This window comes from Nasonia vitripennis, chromosome 3, assembly GCF_009193385.2.
Source record: "Nasonia vitripennis strain AsymCx chromosome 3, Nvit_psr_1.1, whole genome shotgun sequence".
NCBI lineage: Eukaryota > Metazoa > Arthropoda > Insecta > Hymenoptera > Pteromalidae > Nasonia > Nasonia vitripennis.
In genome coordinates, this window is record NC_045759.1 from 14879269 (window position 1) to 14899296 (window position 20028).

At 47.3% G+C, this 20028-nt stretch overlaps 2 protein-coding genes across 2 annotated transcripts in view; one reads left to right on the forward strand and one right to left on the reverse strand.

Annotated features, from left to right (window-relative positions):
• Positions 1–20028, forward strand: part of LOC100119619 (protein tramtrack, beta isoform) — a 215712-nt gene that overhangs the window by 69695 nt on the left and 125989 nt on the right. Inside the window, exon 4 of the mRNA XM_031927271.2 lies at positions 13408–13536. The gene's annotated coding sequence lies outside the window, so the exon portion shown is untranslated. The remainder of the gene's footprint in view (positions 1–13407; positions 13537–20028) is intronic.
• On the reverse strand, positions 6078–7046 carry OBP67 (GOBP-like venom protein). Its single transcript, NM_001161678.1, has 5 exons — positions 6912–7046; positions 6779–6845; positions 6628–6701; positions 6441–6549; positions 6078–6354 (listed from the first exon to the last, which is right to left on the reverse strand). The coding sequence occupies exons 1-5, from the start codon at positions 6960–6962 to the stop codon at positions 6260–6262; spliced, it is 396 nt and encodes a 131-aa protein (NP_001155150.1). The 5' UTR covers positions 6963–7046; the 3' UTR covers positions 6078–6259.

Sequence of the window (20028 nt, forward strand, 5' to 3'; positions counted from 1 at the left end):
GTTGAATATGAGTGCGATTCTTTCTCAATTAATTTATAACTCGCACCAGAAAGCTCGATTGAAAAACCAGTAGTTAAAGACGAGACTAGCAAGACACGCATCGACGGCTCCCGTGTCCGCCTCGAGTCTTTCGAAACAATCCAAAACGCCGAGAAAACGCTGGACGCAGCGCGTGACAGCCTCCACCTCGAAGCAGCAATTTAACTACAAAATATGTTAAACCCTCGGCGGGCCGCTCTCGCAAAAAGTTAATTCGCTCGGCGCACTGGCTGACGCTATACACGCGCTTTCTCTCTCTCTCTCTATCTCCCTCACGCCTATAGCCCTAAATCATTCTTCGGCGAGCTGGACTGCGCCTGAAAAAAGGATACAGCAAATAAATGAATCATCGCGCGCGGCGCGCTCGGCTCTCGGGAAAAAGTCCGCGTTTACGACGAAAAGCCGCTCGCTCCCTCTCTCTCTCTCTCTCTCTTTCTCTCAAAAACTGCAGAGTCTTATGGGAACGCGCTCGCGCCAATTTAAAAAGGATAAAAGTGCGCGCATCCTTCTCTCTCTCTCTCTCTCTCTCTCTCTCTTTCTCTCTCTCTCGCGCGCGCGCGAATACGCAGACTCACGAGAAGGCCGCTCGCCGTCAAAGGAGGAGCAAGAGAGAAAGAGAGAGCAAATCGAGCGTGTGTACGCGCGGATGATCGAGTCGCCGTAAATCAGCCGTGTAAGTCGATACTACAGCCGCGCGCGGTGCAGGATATACAGAGAGAGAGAGAGAGAGAGAGAGAGAGAGAGAGAGAGAGAGAGAGAGAGAGAGAGAGCGTGGCGGCGGCATACATTAACGCGCGAAGCACGAGCGAGAGATAGAGAAGCTGCAGCGCGGCGTATAGTTAGTAATGAAGCCGTATTGGCCGCGTTATTGGTGTCCTCTTAATAACATCCCCCATCAGAGCGAGAGGGAGATGCTGCGCGGGAATAACAGTGGGAATTGAGTTATGGCACAGAGAGAGAGAGAGAGAGAGAGAGAGAGAGAGAGAGAGAGAGAGAGAGAGAGTATACGTATACACGCGAACTCTGCTGCACAGGTGGACACGCCTCTGTACGGCGGCTGTCGGTGCGCCTAATGGGAGGCTCTCTCCCGGTCCCTGATTTTACCTTTTGTCAATCAATCAAAGTCCCTAGCTGAGGAGGGGGATGAGAGACTCTTTACGCCGGCAAAAATCCACTTACCACCCCGATTAAGGAGACGCGTGCCATTAATTTTGCGTTATTGCCGCCGCCGCCGCCGCGGCCGTGGCTCGTGAGCAGCGTTGTATGTATACACGTCATGTATACACGAGCGTTTGCGCGCGGGTTATATCGGGCCGAGAGAGTATAGATCGTGAGCGCGCGCGTGACTTTCGTGAGAAGCTCCGCTCGAGGTTTATGCGCGCGGATTTTTTCTTCTTCTTTTTCCTCTACTGCAGGGCCGACGAGCTTTTTCTTGGCCTGCTATTTTCCGAGAGGGGATTAACAGTGCGTGATGCTTTACGATCAGATACGACAGTGTCGGAGATCCGAGAGAGAGAGAGAGAGAGAGAGAGAGAGAGAGAGAGAGAGAGAGAGAGAGCTGGCGTCGTTACACTCTTCGAAAGATGCGCCGGGATTATAAGTTTTCCATTACGACAAGCGCACACTTTCTTACCCATACAGATCCATCACGCGGGCTGAAGCGTATACGCGATTTTTGTCTCAAAAGTAAAAGTTTTTCGTTACACGAACTCGTCAGTTGCAATGACCCCCCGAGAGAGTCCCTCTCTCTCTCTCTCTCTCTCTCTCTCGCGGAGGCTGCGAGCACGCGAGCTCGCCTCAACAAAAACACGCGCTCTGTGTACAGGGGGAAAAATCACGTCGGCGGCGGCGGAAAGAAAAATCCTTAATTAAACGTTAATCGAGTGGAGCCTTATCAGAGAAGAAAGTGTTGATTAGTGTTTGCCAAACGTGTATCTGGAGTGCAGTGCACGTTAGCGCGTCCCCGGCGCCAAGTGAGGATTCTCAGGTTCTTATTGTTCTTAATTGCTATCTCTGTCTCTCTCTCTCTCTCTCTCTCTCTCTCTCTCTCTCTCTCTCTCTCTCTCTCTCTCTCTCTCTTTCTCTTGGAGGGTCGTCGCGTCCGTCCGCCTCTCGCGATTTTAATGGCTGCCTACCGGTGAAGGATTGTATATACGTCTTTCCTGCGCCCCAATCGTGACCAGAGTGTATGCGGCTCTCTCTCTCTCTCTCTCTCTCTCTCTCTCTCTCGGCGGACAATCAACGCCCCCTCCTGCTATTCTAATCGCCGGCTATGGCCGTTCGCTAATTATCGTCTATTACGCGACAGGCGGCCTTTTTCCTCTTGCTCTTTCTGGCCTCTCGACACCTGAGAACTCAATCTGCTGCCGCGTCATCAGGATTATTCTCTGTCTCTATCTCGCTGCAGAGCGGCTCTGCGTATAAGCGCTCCTGACTTGTTGCCTTTTTTCCTCCTCCTCCTCCTCCTGATGCTGCCGCGCGTTGGTTGTTGCCTTTTGTTTGGAAGCCTGCAGTGCAGCCGGTGATGAGGCGCGCCTTTTCTCTCTCTCTCTCTTTTCGCCCTTTTTTCCTGGGCGTACACTTTTCCGCCCTGCCGGATTGATTGCGAGCTTTAATGAAGAAGCTAAACACCCAAATGTGGATTTTTACGCGACGCGCTGGGGCTGTTTGTTTCGCCTCTGCTTTTTCACCGATCGATATGCCAAAGAACTGCTGCGTTTCGCTGGCTTTAAATATTTCATCGGCGTTGCGGAGGCAGCTCTTCTCGTCCCGCAGAACAGCCTGTTTACTGCGAAGCAAATTGTTTTACATTATATTGGCCGAGAGGGAGGGAGGACACGAGGAAAAAAAATCGCAGTTTAATATATTTTGCAGCCGAGCGTAAAGCAGCATTTCGTTTACTGTGCGCCAAGTACACATCATAACTTAAGCTGACTTTTATGCTCTTAATGGCTCTTCCTCTCTTAACGAGTTACGACATTCTCCGCAGTTTGAGCAATTTCAAATTTTTCAGATAATCGATTTTTCGAAGACGCGTGTGTACAGTCATCAATTTTAATCGCCTACTCGCGCGCTCGGCAGAGTCGTTTTTGCTAAAAATAATTTACATAGCGCAATAAACACGTGTATGCGCGTGTGTGCACAGAGAGCTAACAATGATCGACTTTACGACTCTCGGGCTACAGTAGACCGCGATAATTTCTCGTGTTTGCGCAATCCGCCCGCGTGAAAAATTGGCAGTTACTCTCGTTGCATATGTTATCCCTCGAACCCTTTGGGATTCGAAAAGTTAAAAGTCGTACGATATTTGTGCGATCACGATTGCTATAATTGAAAATCCCGAAAATTTCTCGTGAGATATCGCATACGTGAGTATATTAGGGTATATACTTTTTGAACACAGAGAAAATCGAGCGCTCCTCCTCGGCTCTTATCACTCTCAATTTCCAATCCTCCTCCTCGGCTAGCAGCAGCGCGTCTCTTTTCGTTTTTCCCGCGTCGATCCCGCGCACTCTCCGGCAGTTTTTCCGTTCTCCCTCTTTCCACATCGCGGCCGGAACGGGGAACGGCGCTGCAGCGCGCATACTGAATTATTCCCGGCCGATATAGCCGCCGCCAGAGCTCCGCAGCTCGAATATATCCCTCGCCGCGATCGACTCGCTCAAGGATCCGGAATAATCTCCGACTTGAGGCTCGTCTACAATTTAGATTTTTACTCCGCAAACAATCTTTCCCTCTCTTTCTCCCGCTCTCACTCGGATGCTGCGTGTTGCGATTGCGAGATTCGGCCGCGCAGAGAGAAAGAGAGAACGTGAGAAGCCTCGTTTTTCATGCAAATCCGCGCGGCGGCGAGCAAGTTTTCTTTTATAACGCCTCAGCCCCCCCCCCCCCCCTTTCGGATGATGCGGAACATCGCGTATGTATAGAGTGCGCGACTTATGATCAGTCTCGAGGGTGATGTTTATTCAAGGATTGCTGCGTAGTTTGTTGATATAATGGTGACGAGTTTGTTGTGCGGTGTTTTTGGCGGGGAGGACGACGTGGTTCGGACTGATTGAAAAAGGGTGTACGTTGTGTCAGAAGAATTAATTTGGATTTATATACCGGGCTTTGTTTGATATCTTGTACGCGTCGCATGCATCAAAGCTTATTTTCATCCTTATTTGGAAACGATATCAAAGTCGGATTCAGGTGTGCCATTAGACTCCATTAGGCAATCTGTTCCGCAGGATTTCTCAAGGCTGCTGACTCAAATCAGAATAATATGTTTTATTTATTTATAAAAGCAGCTCAATGAATTGTATATCGATCGATTGAAAATTTCAAGAATTCTAACTAAATTCTGGAGATTTTACATAATTTCACAAATTTATGTATTCTGATGGATTCAGGAACGTGTGCTATGTTATTATGACATCATTTTATCATATTTGCAATCAAACGTTATTATCAATAAAATAAATGTATTCTAATTAATACTCCTACGATATTTATATAATGTGTACGTTGATTATCCATTTGCGTACATATTTTTCTTTGCTCTCAAAACTTGCTTTAAAAATATTAATACGTAATAGTATAAAAGTTTTTTCCTAGCTTGCTTCGTTTTTTTAACATTAGCTGACTCAGCGAGAACGGAATACTATAAACTAAATACGAATTTCCAGTCACGTGTAAAAGATAGTAGCTTCGGATCCCGTATTTATTACTCCATACATCTATAACTTCATTTCTACAGACGCGTTTCCTCGCGTGCAAAAACTACACAAAACAAAAATGGTTTGCATTAGAGCTCCTTCGGTGCAAATGGAGATTCTCGGTACACGCTCCAACATGCAAAAACAATTATACTAAAGGATAACGTACATCATTCGACTAAAATATTCAACCCGAGCATATAAAGACGGATAAAGAAAGGAATTCGCGTACCCTACATCATGGACTTTCCATTACGATGCCGCATTCTTAGTAAACGCGCGTTAATTGCTATAATGCAAGACGCTTACTCGTGTCGTGCAAGAATGTATTTCTCAATGCGAGTAGATTTAGATTACGAGTCCTGATGGTTTCCGCGACATTGAAAAACTCTGCTTAATTTGCATCTCGCAACCACTTATTCTCGCACGAGACGACTCGAGACAGCAGTGACCATCAGGAGCATCAGCGCGAATCGTCTAGAGCCAAGCTCCGAAATTAGGCAATCCTTAACAGAGCCGCGCACGGCATTTTCGTGCGGCTTATCGAGGAGAACCTCGCCGGAGCAAATTCAAGACAGTCGTACACTCGCGCCTCTGCATGTACGTGTGTGTGCTCTAGCTCCGGAGTCTCACGGTGCGCAGAATTCGCGCGCCTCCTCCTAGTTATCTATCCTCGCGCTTACTCGCACAGCAGCAGCGCAGCGGCAGCAGCAGCACCGAAACGCGATTCCCCGAGGGCCTCCGAGGTCCAATCTCGATTACACCGCGTGGCGCTCAACCTTCCACTTTTCTTCCAGGCTGGGTCTGACCGCGCGCGAGCTGCTGATATCGATCGAGGAATCGCTCGTGTACGCGCTTGGCCGCTTCTTCTTCGTTTCTCCTCCGTCTCCTCCTCCACCTCCTCTTCTTCCTCCTTCATGCGGCTCACTATGTAGGTGCAGTACCTATACCTTTCTCCGATAGACGAGAGAAGTGTGTTAGAGAGCTGCGTAACTGACGTCTAATCGCCCGAGCAATTTATCATTTCGGGATGTAGGCTTGTGCTTGCGAGGGGCCCTATGCGCTTTTTTCGAAGCGTCGAGATCGAGCGCTGGCATTTTTTTCCTCACTTGCCTCGTGTCTAGGAGTGCAGAGCCCGGAGATGGAGGCACGAGCTCCGACGCAGTTAGCCCATTAGGAGGGAAGAGCGAGGAGCCTGGGATTTGTGGCGGAGAGTGGGGTCTTTGTGTCCCTTTCGAGAGCTTTGGATAAAAGGAGTTTCGAGTAGTCGGTGGCTTTTTCTGATGCGACTATTGGCTAATCGCGGCTTTGCGAGAGTGTTGGGTTTAACGCTAGTTCTAGATTGATTAAATTTATTTTTCTCTTTCCTTTATTTCAAGAGAATTCTCTAGCCGACTAAAAACAATGTCTAATGTCCTGGTATAACATAGGTTGTTTTATTTTTTAATTGCACTTTACTTTCAGCTTATCATTTCGCTGTCATCAATGTATATAATCCATATGTTGAAAGAATGCTCATGACCTTAATCAGTGACGTTAGGTTGGGTGTTGAAGTCCGATTCGTGTAACAAATCCATCAAACACTTAACTGCTTCACATGTTTTTGCAAGAGTGTCAACTAGAATCACAAAAATTATTCCCGTCATCGTAAATTTACATCCTCAAACATTGAGTAAATGTTCAAATATTCAGTGTTGCACTTACTTGACTCAGCATTGCAAGTTCTAACAGCATCGTATATTTTGGACTCAGGAACGTGAGACTTTCTTCGTTCGAGTAGATAGTTCACGTTTAAACTGTTGTCTTCGTTGATCTTATTTTAAAATGAAGAATAACTGATATAATGTAAGACTCATTAAAATGACGAAAAGCTTGTGGCAATTCTACTTACAAGTCCAACATCTCTCATGAAACAGATGTGTATCACACAAGATTTTTCTAAGTCGGGAAGTTTTGAAACACTTTCTACGCAAGATAACAAGAAAGTCACTTTATGATATAGTATAATAGTATACATTATATACATACAGTATATAGCTTACCTTCAGTATGACCATAGGATTTAACACACTCTTCAAACCATTTATCTAATGAGGCAGTGGATAATTCCTATTAAATAAATACAATTATTTAAATTATTAATTTTTCAATTCAAATGTATAATAAATTTCTCACGGTAAAAGCAAAGATTCCAAAAGCAACTAATAATAGTGCTGAAGTTTTCATGGCGAATAGTGAAATTTAAACACACAAGAGCTTTTTTAGAATGAAAAAATTGCTTCGTATGAACAAAATGTTAGTTCCCTGTACAACTTGTTTTGACCGATGAACGCGTGTTTACGGAAAGTCAATATTATCAGTCAACGTTTATGATCCTAATGCACGCGCAGTATTTTTACGACAGTTTCGAAGTAAATCATATCGCCAGTAACGTGAAGCTTGTGCTCAAAATGCTGAGTTCCTTGGATATACCTTATAAACTAGCCAAATAATTATAAAAAGCGTACAATAAGAGGGTTCAAACACGATGTTTATACAAATTAATCAAAATTAATTTGTAAATATATTAGAGACATATTTATGAAAGTCCCAAATATGTGTTTGTCTTTGCTGTTTAGAAGTATTAAGAAATCGCTGTTACTTTAGTACATGATAAGGAGTAAAGGTTTTTATAGAACAGTGTGGCTAAAATCCGCTGTTAAATCACGCCTATCTGTGACTAAAGTAGTCCTTTTTTGCACCGTGTTTATCACACTCGCTACGCTCGTGCGCTAACCTCACGGTGCAAATAAGGACTACTTTAGTCACGATAGGCGAGACTTGCGGATTTTAGCAGTCTGTGCTATAAAATTTTATACGATACTCTTGACTTAAATGGTTCAGTTTTACACGGCGCTTAGCGCCCTCGCTACGCTCGGGTGCTAACTGCGCCGTGTAAAAAAGAACCATTTAAGTCTCACGTATCGTAATGTACTATTTAAGAATCTTTCTTTGCTTCAAGTTTACAATTCCACAGTTAGTTAGTTTACATAAGCCACATGTTGCGTAACAAGCCCATCAAACATTTAACTGCTTTGCTAGTTTTTTCAAGAGAGTCGACTAGAATCACAAAAATTATTTCCATCGTCATCAATTTATCATTTGAGGCATTGAGTAAATGTTGAAAAATCAATCGATAATTCAGCGTTATACTTACGCGACTCAACATCGCAAGTTTTGACAGCATCGTGTATTTTAGACTCGGGAATGCCAGACTTTCTTTGTTTCAGAAGATCGTTGACATTGAAACTGTTGTCTTTATTGATCTTATTTTAAGAGAAACAACAATTGAGATAATAGAAAAGCCTTTACCGAGTATCGGAAAACTTGCAGTTATTCTACTTACCAGACCCAATTCTCTCAGGAAACTGGTTTGAAATGCACAAGATCTTTCAGACTCGGTCAGTTTGAAAATACTTTCTACACAAGATAAGAAGAAAGTCGTTTCATAAAAAGTGTGAAAATACATAGGATTTAGCACATTCTTCAAAAAGTGGGTCTGTCATGTCCTATTAAATTAAATAGAGTACTTGATTGATTTTTCTTTTTTGTAATTTTGGATTTATAATAAAGGTTAAGAAAATATCTCACGGTAAAAGCGAAGACTGCAAAAGCAAAAAGTTACAACGCTGAAGCTTTCATTGCGAATAGCGATCCTGAAGGCATGAGAGATTTTCTTGAAATGACAAAATTGCTTATACCAACAAACAGAATACCAGTTCTTCATATGTTTCTCTAATCTAGTAATGAACACGTATGCGGTAAGTCAATATAACCAGTCAATGTTTGTCAACTTAATGCACGCGCAGTATTTTTACGACAGTTCCGAAATAAATCATAAAGCTCGTTCTCGAAGCATTGAGTTTCTTGGATTCACCTAAAGAGCCGAATAATTATAAAAAAACCTTTTGATCGGCGTGTAACAAGAGAGTTCAATTAGGTAATTGCTCATATTTTCGCCACACGTATACCAGCGCCACGAGTCTCGTCGAATCTTACATCGGAGTTCTTTAAATACCCAGCGGCATTCATCCATATGACAGACAAACTTAATTGACAAACAGCGACAGTAGCATCAGCTCTCTGCGAATTTCTATCTGAAAAGCTGTCTCTCTCTCCCTCTCGCTCCCTCAGCCGCGAGCTCCCGCATCAGCGTAGTTTTGTCAGCCTTAACAATCCATTGACCCATATTTCATCGGTCGCACGCTTCGAGAATAAAGGATCGTTCGCTCAGCTCGGGAGATAAGAAACACAGGGCAAGCGCGCTTGCGCGAGGAAGACAAGCCCGAAAAAGGAGGAGGAAGACACAGTGAAGAGAAGTGACGTCCATCCGAAATATTCGCGGCGATAATAATCCCAGCGGGAAGCCACCGACCTTACGCTCCCTCGGCGCGGTAATTGAAAGAAAATAACGCGGCATTTAACAAGCTTCGCGCAGCTCTCTCTCTCTCTCTCTCTCTCTCTCTCCCTCTCACTCTCGCGCGATGCTCGTGGAAATTCGCGGACGTAAATCTCGGGGTATATACTATATAACCCGCATGAACCGCACATGCTGCACGAGAAGCAGCGTTGGCGGCTCGCTTTGCGCTGACCTATGACACGCACGCCTGTAAACAATCTCCGAGCGGTAAATGGATCCGAACTCCCTCTCTCTCTCTCTCTCTCTCTCTCTCTCTCTCTCTCTCTCTCTCTCTCTCTTTAAAGCGGTAGTACGTCTACCTGGATATAGCGTATACTGCAGCGATGTGCCCCTGATGGGTGCCCGTGTATAGATACCGTATACGCACGCGCATCAGATGGGTATGGGCTACCTTGTCGCGGATGCGATGGCTCCCGCGGCGCGCGCGACTTGTAAGTGATAGACCTGTGCGCGCTGCAACGGGAAAAATGTTGCGAGGGAGAGTTTTTTTTCGGACGCACTCGAGGGTATAGAGCGGAGTGAGCTCGTAGGTAAAAATTCCAGAGGATGAAATTTACCGTCCGCCATACTGACGTTATGACATTTAGGCACATATCACGGGTGATAAATTCTATTTTGACTGGGTGGCTCGAACGCGTGTGAGTTCCGACTGGGAATCGGTTCTTTCGTGATCTTTCGCTTTCAAAATCATACAATCGGTTAAAATTAATTTTTCGCATGATTAGATTGATTGATTCTTTAATCTGCGATGACGAAAAATACATCCTACAAAGTCATCAGACCATCAGCTTTCATTCACACATAAACGCGATAACCATTATGCTATCCTTCACGATTCGTAATCTGCCTGCACCCGACTCCGACGCTCGTGCGCGCGCGCAGGCCTTTGACTCTCGGAAATTAAAAAATTCGCTCTCGCACGTTATATACCCTACACATGCGCTTCCCAACAAGCGTCTGGCATAAGCACATAAGACGCCTACACGTCATTCTAGCGGAATGCGCTGAAGGACCATCACCTTTATACACTCCCGTATAGCCTGAGCCGCGCAAACGCTGGCCCGAGTGTCTTTTTATCGCCTTGTTCTCTCTCAGCCGCGACACGCGTGCTTTTGTTTACCGAGAGCGATGTTGCAACGGCGAGAGCTGCGCATCGAGTTTCTGCTGCCGTTGCCACGCGCAACTGCAATCGCCAGGGGTTGTTGTTTTGATTTAGACACGTCGTCGACTGATATACGCGGATGATGACTCGCGATGGATACTATAGAGTCGTGTGAACGCAGGTGTGTCACCACCGCCGAGTGATGATTCTTTATACTTGTTTCTTTGAACCGCCTGCGCGAATTATTTGCATGATAAGATTATTTTGTTTGGATGCAGTCGCCGCATCGTATTTTTAGTCGCTGCACTGTGTGGTAATGCTGATGTGCGCATATACACCAAGTGTAATGCTACTCGCAATTTTTATTGGCGATGAGTCAGACTGAACACGTGAGTCATAAAAAATGTCGGGATAAACAAACGCGTAACTTTGAAATTTTTTCACGATCTCATTAATTCCGCGGGCGATAATTATTTCCGAGGACCTAATTTGCATTACATAACTCTCGAAGCCAGTTCCCTCGCGAGCAACGTTACCGCATAATCCATACATAGCGATATGTATACCACCACCATATAAACACGCGTCTGATCTCCCAGTTTTATTTCTCACGCCGTCTGGCCGCGATAACTCTCTCGCTCTCTCTCTCTCTCTCTCTCTCTCTCTCTCTCTCTCTTCTCTCTCTCTCTCTCGCCGCCGAAAAAACAACCGCAGCACACATTATCCTCCATCAGGATGTCAAAGCTTCTCCCCGATAATACTCTTAAAAGCGCGGCGGGACTTTCGAATCCACGCGAGGGCGGGATTAATAACTCGACGCTTGACGAACGCAGCATCGGTAGCCTAACGCACTCTCGCCGTCATGGATATCTCTCTTCCTTCTCTCTCTCTCTCTCTCTCTCTCTCTCTCTCTCTCTCTCTCTCTCTCTCCCTACATCGTGTCCCGCATGTACGGCTTAATTTCACCGCGAGAGATATAACGGCTCGGCGAATATCTCTAATGTAACGCGTCTCGCGAGCGATAATTAATAGCTCTCCGTGTGTCTTGGGCTGCGCGCGAGACGAATCGCTCGCGGGCGACTCTGCTTTTCTCTCTCCAATGGATTTCCATTCGCGCATGCGTGCGCTCGTGCGTGTACAATTCACGAGAGATATTGTCGGCTTCTCTGTTTCTTTTTCTCTCCCCCCGAAGAAGAAGGATGAGCGAGAAAGAAAGCTTACGCCGGCTCGTAACCTGTTAATTTGATTTGTTACCGTCTAATGGATTCGTATCTCCCTCTCGCGCGCGTGCGCCGCGGCTCTCGAGGATTATTTTAATGCGATATTTCAGCTTGTTAACGGAATTGGTGAATAATGGTTATTGCCCGGTGAGTGGACGGAATTAAAATATTTGACCGGGAAGTCTCGCGCTAATGGCTGGATCTGATTGTGGCTTAGAGAGGGGGAGTGTATAGGTCTGTATACGTGTAATGTTGCTGATTGGGAAAAGCGTAAATCAGTGCGATTCTGCCTATTCCCTCTGCAGCAGGCTTAGGTTAAATTCAATGCTCTACTCGCTATAATTTTCGTACGTATGCACGTATTCTTATGACTAATCGCCTGACTCTTGACCCCTAATAAACAGACGCCACGATACTTCATTCCGCAGCGGGTATTCCATAAACCAGCGGGATAAGAGGAAAGCGATGTAAAGCGTTTGCTCGTCCTGTGTATGCGTAGGGGAAGAATTTAAAATCGCGCGCCGCGAGTTTCGCGTTTTCTGAAATTACACACCGCTCCTCGCGCGGCAGGAATTTCGAAAAAATCGCGCACGCGCGAATATCTTATGCGCTTTTGAGAGAGAAACTCGCGCCGCGTGTTTTCCAACCGAGAGGCTGTTAATTTATGCGAGCGGATAAAAAGCTCCGAGAAAGAGCCGCCGAGGAGGAAAACACGGATAGCGTTTTCGTGTTTTTCGCGCCAGGCGCAGCGGCTCCTCGCTTGATCGAGATGAATGCTGATTAAGGAGAGTCTCTCGCTGAAAATTCGAATGCTCGCGCAAGCGCAATGATACTGCGCGCACGGCATCGGCGAGGCGCCAGTAAATTTTCTGCGTAGCTCATAAGCGTGCATGTTGCGGCTCCGCGTGTGAGTTAAAATCTCGAGGAGAACATGCATAGAACATTCGGCGATTTTTTTCTCATCGTCACTGCACCGGCTGTGCTATCGGAAATGGCATATTTTCACTGTAATAGCTTAATCGTGTACCCGCGTGCCCAACGCGCTTTTGGATATTATTCACGGCTGCGTCGTGCTGAGGATATGCGGATAAATAAGGAGATTTTCAAACGCAACAGTTATCAATTATACAGAAAGCTGTTAAGCTCGTGCGCATAAAGCTCGGCAAAAGCGAGAGCGGAGACGAAAAAGAAAAACTCTACACGGCAGGGCTGCCGAAAAAAAGGCGCAGACTCGGCTTCGCGAGCGAAATAAAAAAAATCACACGAACGCAGTTAGCTCGCGAGCCTGAGGATTCTGAAGAAAAGTATTTCTAACGCGATAAGAGCGAGATAAAGCGGGTGAGGCGGGGGGGGGGGGGGGGTAAAAAATTCTCTTGTCCCGCGCATAAGCGGAGAGGAGGCTCTCGCGTAAGTGGCGCGCTCGCTCGCGCGCTTCGTAGAATTCGCCAGATCGTCCCTGCGCGAGGAGCAGATAATTCAGCCGAGAACCCGCGAATAACAATGAGGGAACGTTTGAGCGCGGAACAATGCGGCTCTGCGATTCGCCTTTTTTCTCGCTCTCTACTGCTTTTCTCTTTCTCTCTCTCTCTCTCTCTCTCTCTCTCTCTCTCTCTCTCTCTCTCTCTTCGCAGACTCGTGCGCGCGTGTAGGTCTCTCTCTCTCTCTCTCTCTCTCTCGCTTCTTTTTCATCATTTCGCCGTGAAAGTGCACGAAACGCGTGCATATTGCGCGGTTGCATTACGCTGACTTAGTTTCTGGCTTTCGCACCTATGACGGGGGAGATGATTTTTTTGGGGGTACGTTCTTAATTGAATTGTATTTTAACTAATTAAGGATACCAATTCTCTTGTTTTTATGTAACAAACTAATGAATGTATGTCTTTATTGTAGTGTAGCATCGGAGATGACGTAATGAACAGTCGTGAAAATAGTAGAAACGGAAAGGAACTGTCCAGGCGAGCAATGCCCCGCGGCCCCATCTTCTTCAAACTATGTGCAACCATCGCTTTCATCCATAAGGTATGTCAAAATCACTATATATCAAATAACTTATTTTTCCATAGTTATCCAAGTGGTCCCCATAGGATCCACCAAAAATCAAGTCTAAACTCCCCATCAACGCTCTTCTATCCGCACGCTATCCCCGGGCATCAGAGTAGGGTAAAAATTAATAGCGTATCCTCCCGCGGTGAAGCCTCTGCCGACCGACCACAAACTCTCCCTCTCTCTTGCAGCTGACCGCAACGCGTTTAGCGCCTGCGAGATCACCACTGCGCTGCATACAATCGTAGATACATCCATGCATAAGTGCATCCCTAGACTCCCTCGCAGCGCGCAGCACACTTTCCTTCCTCGCCATACATACATGCATACACGTATACAGCAGAAGAACGAAATCGTGCGTGCAGCGGGGGATACGCGTTCCAAGAAGCGAGAGCGAACGCCGTGTTCGCTTGCGAAACTCTCAGCTCACGCGGAGCATAAAGAGCTTGCGCTATCTGGCTCGCGTATCGTCGATCGCCGGAGTTGCGTAGGCGATATTTCCTTTTCTCTCGCTACACATATAACTGCTCGACAAAGAGTAAGTAGTCGCGCGATGTGTGCGGATTTCGAGCGCGGAGCGCGTGATTGCATTACGGGCTTGTTTGCGAGAGTAGAGAGCGCCGATTTATCGACGACTGGCTTTTATCGAGCTGCCGCTGGCGTATTTTTCCGAGTGAGCCGCGGATGCGCGAGCCTGCGGTAAATAGCGGTTTTCTTTGGAGTACGCGCCAGCTGTACGTGAATAGGATCGATGCTGATGACGGGATAATTCGGCGATGTCGGTTTCTTCACTTTTTTTTCTTTGATCGACATCATCGTAAGATACAGAAAAAAGCTCGCGCGCGCGCGCACACACACACACACACACACACATACTTAAGAACACAGCGCGTGTCGCTCTACTTCTCCAGGAATTCTAGCGCATATGAGCTGATGCGCGCCGAATATACAGCCCACGTGTCGCAATGACACGCGAACGTCGCTTGATGCAGGAACGATTTTTCCACTCGCTTTCTGCCGTCCGTCTCTTTCTCTCTCCCTCTCGCTTCATCCTATACGTATATACCTATATACAGCCAGCAAGTCTCGAGGAGGAGGAGAAGGCGGACGGCAATCCCGTGGTAATCTAATTTCAGCGTACGGAGGCTTCTAGGAACGCAGCACCGCGCGGCAGTGTGACATTATATAGCGCACCGTCGATCCGTCCGTGTGCAGTCTTTTTCTCTTTCTCGAGTTTTATATTCTCCCTCTCGCTTTTATTCGGTCCTCCGCGACTCCATATACGTATACACACTCGCCGTCTGCTGCCGCTTCTTTACGTTCGCGAGGGAGACTCGGCTGTTTTTTTTCGGTCGCGGGGGTGAAGCTGGATAGGGAAAGGTTTTAACGGCTTAATGCTCGCAGCGCGTATTAAGCACTTTAGAATTATTTCGAGTATTTTACTAAAAAAAAAGCTTTCTCCCTCGCTCGCTCGCAATCTCGTCCGCGGCGAATTTCATCATTGAAATCAGCCTCAGCCATTGCCCCTAATACGTCTTACCCTCATCTCCCGTGCAGTAGCGAGCGAGACGGCCGCCTTATCCCTCGTTGCGCCTCGGCGCTTCCTCAATTTCCTTATACACACCCGACGAGCTCGTCGCGCTGATTTTGCATCGTCGTCGTCGTGCAGCAGCAGCAGCAGCAGCAGCAGCAGCGTTGCGGTGAAGATCGACGTCGTCGTCGGCATACGTTCGTATAGACGAAGCCGCCCTCCTTAACCCATAAGCCCGAGGCTATATCAGCGTGTCTAGTTACCGAATATATAAGCTGCTCCGATGATTATCAGTCGAATGACGTCGTCGTGCTCGCCTCCGCGTTATGATGCGCTTATAGACCTCGTTTCCCTCTGTGTATACATATATGTAGTTTAAACTCTAGGATATTGGAATGGGAAATTTTTTCAAATAAACCTTCACCGCTCTCGGTGGAAAATCCGGGATAAATCGCAGCGGATAGAGCCTTTACCCTTAAACAGCCGAGATTACAATCGCTGGTAAACTCGCGCGCAATAAACAGCTCGGGAGGGAGAAAAAAGTATTAGGTATACAGACAAGCCGCGCCGCATAGTCGAAGAAAAGAAAAGAAGAAATAATCTAACAATAAGAAAAGCCAAATCTTCCGCATCGCCGGAGCGCTAAAATAATAACGTTAAAACGCAACCGCGCGCACATACCTTCACGCTTTACATAACACAGCTACACACATATAGACGCTCTGCTCGGTGCAAGCGCTGCTGCATGTATAAGGACAATAAAAGTAAAGAAGCTCGTATAGCGTACAGCTGCAACACAATCGAAATTCTTCGGATCGGACAGTCGTGAAATCCTGTAAACGGTCCGTTGGCTCTCGATTCGCTCTCTCTCTCTCTCTCTCTCTCTCTCTCTCTCTCTCTCTCCCTCTCTCTCTCTGCCCCTCTCGCGCGCGCTATGCGTTATCGCCGGAGATTAAGATGCCGATCGTCGTCGACGCGCGCGGGAGGAAAGCTCGGGATATGCTAATGCACCTGAGCGAGCGCGAGCGGGGAGGGACTGCAGCGATACAAAAGGCCGATGCTGGGAGGAGGGGTTGAGAAGAATCGGCAGCGAATCGCGGTTATAAAAATGATTATGCTAAACTCGCCACGGGCAGGATATGATCGAGCCTCTTTCGAAAAGAAAATACGGCGATTCTTTTCGATTTAGTGCACTAAAACTCATCTTACCATACCGTTGTACGAACAATTAACGATCATAGCTAACAAATTGCGATCGATAATCGACCCACGCACGCAACATCGCCTTACTTCCGCGAAAGCTCCCTTCCCACAGTGCAACAGAGGCGCATCAGAGCAGCCGGAAAAAAGGCAATAAACAAAGCTGAATCTGCGATCTAGAAAATGTCGCTTCTAAGAAAGAGAGACGTACAGCCGAAGAGAGAGAAAGAGAGAGAGAGAGAGTGGCCGAAAGAGCAAAAAAAGTAAAGGAGCCAGAGAAGAAGAAGAGGATGAAGAAGAAAGAAGAAAAAGGAAGAGATAGAGGGATCTCCACCCTGGCGTACGTACACGCGTTCCTGACCCGGCGCTGTCACGACTTTAGAACAATAGCGTCCATGGCGCTCTCCCGGCCGCCGCTACGTGTCTCATTTTGCACACAAGCGCGCGCAGCGGCAGCCACACGCTGCGAAATAAGTAGCGCGAGTGCAGCAGCAGCAGCAGCCTCGTGGTCCCGATCTCCGAGAGAGACTTTCCTCGCGCGCAATCGTGAGGGCGATAAAGTGCGCGGGAGAGCGAGCGAGAGAGAGAAGCCACTACGGTAGCTTCTCTTTGTCTCATTGTTTGTACGGCGCGTGTCCTCTCCTCCCGCGCCGCGGCGAGTTGCTTTATTTATTATATTATAATATTTGCGATCGGTGCTCGCGCCGTGTATTTATTGTCGTGTAAACGGCCAAGTGGAACTTGAAATATGACGAGGAGAGATCGGCGCATGGGAAAAGGTCACCGCGAATCTCGCTTGAACTTTGCTCGGTTTTGCGCTGAAATTCAATTTCTGCTGATTGAATCTTTGTACAGCTGCGCTATTTTCGATGTCCGACCCGGTCGCAAGAATGTTTCAATCAAGCGATCGTTATATATCGATGCGATTGTCGTCATCCGAATAGTCCGAAGAAATGCGATTGTTGTGCGCGTATATGCTATGCGGGACAGTTGGGAACAAGAAGCTCTTGTGAAAATGCGTGTTTATAGCATACGCGCAACTTTATATGCGGTAGGGAGTCATTTATTGTTCTACGCGTTGTGTATACGGTGTATTTGGTCGGAAACAAAGCGATTGCTGTTCTCATTTCTGGGGCTCAGTTTGCCGGGCAAAAATCATCAAAGTTCGCGTAATGACTGGGTACTTCTTGAAACAATGAATTATTAAGCCTGCAGTCGTTGAAAACAGTAGACAATGGGATGATTTTTCCAGCTGTCGTAACGTTACTTCTCTCTACTTCTCTTCCTCGTTACTATTTTTTGGACCCTCCTTGTAATTGACATCGTAAATCATCGCCACTTGCTGCCGGCGTTTTTAAATATTTGCCCTCGGAGAAAAGTGCCTTTTTTACTATAGTAACTTATTGATACAGTAATTGTATAAAAAAAACGAAACCCATCTCACCGCAGCCTCTTGCGCAAACGCGCGACGCACAATGCACATTATCTCCCCATACGTATCCCGTTCCACAATCCTCAGAGCCTGTGCACTCGCGCACACGTTATAAGCGCGATAAAGGCGCGTGAATATAACGAAACTAGGCGCGCGCGCAACGCGAGAAAGGTAAAAAGACGCACTCACTCTCTCTCACACGGGTCCCGCATAATTTATTGGTCGCCGCCTGCGGAGAAAGGGCGAAAGGATCCTGCGCTGCAGCAGTCGCCGCGCGTCTTATAATAGGCGAAGGGAACAAACGGCAAGAGAGCCGGAGAGAGAAGTTGCCGGGTCACGCGCGATTCGTGAACTCTTGCTACCGCCGGGCCGAAGCGTTTCTGCCGCCTCGCTCGGAGCGTGCGTTGAATTTCGAGCTCACTCTCTCTCTCTCTCTCTCTCTCTCTCTCTCTCTCTCTCTCTCTCTCTATCTCTCTCTCTGTGTCTTTGGCCGTTTTTGCTATTGCGCTTCTACTCGGTTCGAAAATTTCGAGATAAAAGTCGATGAGGTCAAAATTTAACGCCGTGATGGTGTGTGGGTGATACTTGGAAATAACACAGAGTTTGCAGAATGACGCCACGCAGTCGTATAAAAGCATGTGTTGCAAAAGATGTGTACCTCGATTTGCACTTTCTGCAGGTACCTGCGCGCTGTGTGTGCGGGAGATTTATTGCGATAGATAGACGTACGTACGCATATATTTTCCTGAAAATCTCGCGCATTGAATCTGCTCCACTTAACGGTTATATTCGGCTCGCTCAGCTCGCGTCTTATGCCGCGCGGTTTTGCATTTCTAATCGCCTTTTGCCACAGAGATCCTCTCCGTTTCTCCCAGTTCTCTCTCTCTCTCTCTCTCTCTCTCTCTCTCTCTCTCTCTCTCTCTCGATAATGGCAGAGCGGCTCGGCATAATTGCGCGGCTTATTACGTAAATCAAGTGTATAAATAACGCGCGCGCGCGCGCCTGTCTTTGTGCACCGCGAAAATTTTTCAGCCCTGAACGCAAATCAATCTGCATAATCAAATCATAGAAATAACTCGCAGAGAGCAGACAGTAGCTACACGTACATCCTCGTCGGCATAATTGATATCAGCGGAACGCGCCTATCCTTTGTTTCGCCGTCATCATCATCATCATCATTGCCGCACACGTATACCTGCAACAAATCGGTAGATCGCTCATCATCCCAACAACAGCAGCAACAACGCTCGCGTATGCGGAGTCTGTGTAATAAATCAAAAAAGTGTCGGCGCGTAATCGCTGACCGCGAAGTGTACTAGGCAGGCCATACACTTGGTCCTAACCCTGCTCCAATTTATGCGCGCCATAGAGCGTCTTTGTCCGGCACCTCGGCTAACCTTATTCCCTCTCGCTCGTAGGTATACGTATGTATATAGCATAGTGGCGCAGCGCAGCATTTACCGCTGCAATCGCTCTCCGAAGTCACGCACATTAATAAACGGCCCGTACGCGCACATCACCCACACAGGCGCACACGCACACAGGCTGCGCGAAAGGACAGCAGCAGCAGCAGCCGGTACGTGAGCCCCCGGGAGAGTTCTGTGGACGTGAGCTACATGCGCACGCCGGAGCTCCTCGCGATCCTTTCTCTAGGTATATACGTATACCTACTGCTGGCGCGTGAATATAGAAGGAGAGAGGGAGGCAGAGAGAGGTTGATTACGTCGCGGGGCTAATGGCGAGCGCGTAATCGGCCCGGTACCATAGCGCTCGAAAATGCGAGCTCAGACGTCGTCGCCGGCGCCGTCGCCTCTGGCTCTCTGTCTCTGCTGGCTGTATATGTAGATGTATACTGCAGTGGGAGAAAGAGGGAGATGCAAGATTTTGCTTGTTTTGCCGCACGAGAGACTTGGCTCTCGGCCGCTACCTACTTCGCCGGGGACTTTTAGCTTCTAACGCTTTGTTAATTTCGCTGTTAGCGTTTCATTATCACTGTACGTCTCTGGCTCACGGCGTCGCTGCTTCGTTATTCTAATCGTTATCGCTGAAATCATTCCGAATCGCACGATAATCGATAACGAAATTTTCAGCGCTACAAATCACGCATCGAAATCCAGGGGCACACACGCGCGGAGACTAATTGATTCCGGAATTTTCAAGAGTTCCCTCCACTTCGCGCAAAAAGACGCGTCGGAAAATTGCCCCCCCCCCTCTCTCTCTCTCGCGCCATTTCGACGCCAACATAGTATAGCGGATGATCTTTTCGCTCGCGGGCGACAATCGTGAATCATGCAGTGAAGGCTAC

Excerpts from the sequence above, each read along its gene's own strand:
- OBP67 (NM_001161678.1), bottom strand. The coding sequence starts at position 6,962 with ATGAAAACTTCAGCACTATTATTAGTTGCTTTTGGAATCTTTGCTTTT. Across the intron at positions 6,550-6,627 it reads TCATGAGAGATGTTGGACTT|ATCAACGAAGACAACAGTTT; the intron begins GTAAGTAGAATT and ends TTTTAAAATAAG. Across the intron at positions 6,355-6,440 it reads AACTTGCAATGCTGAGTCAA|TTGACACTCTTGCAAAAACA; the intron begins GTAAGTGCAACA and ends TTGTGATTCTAG.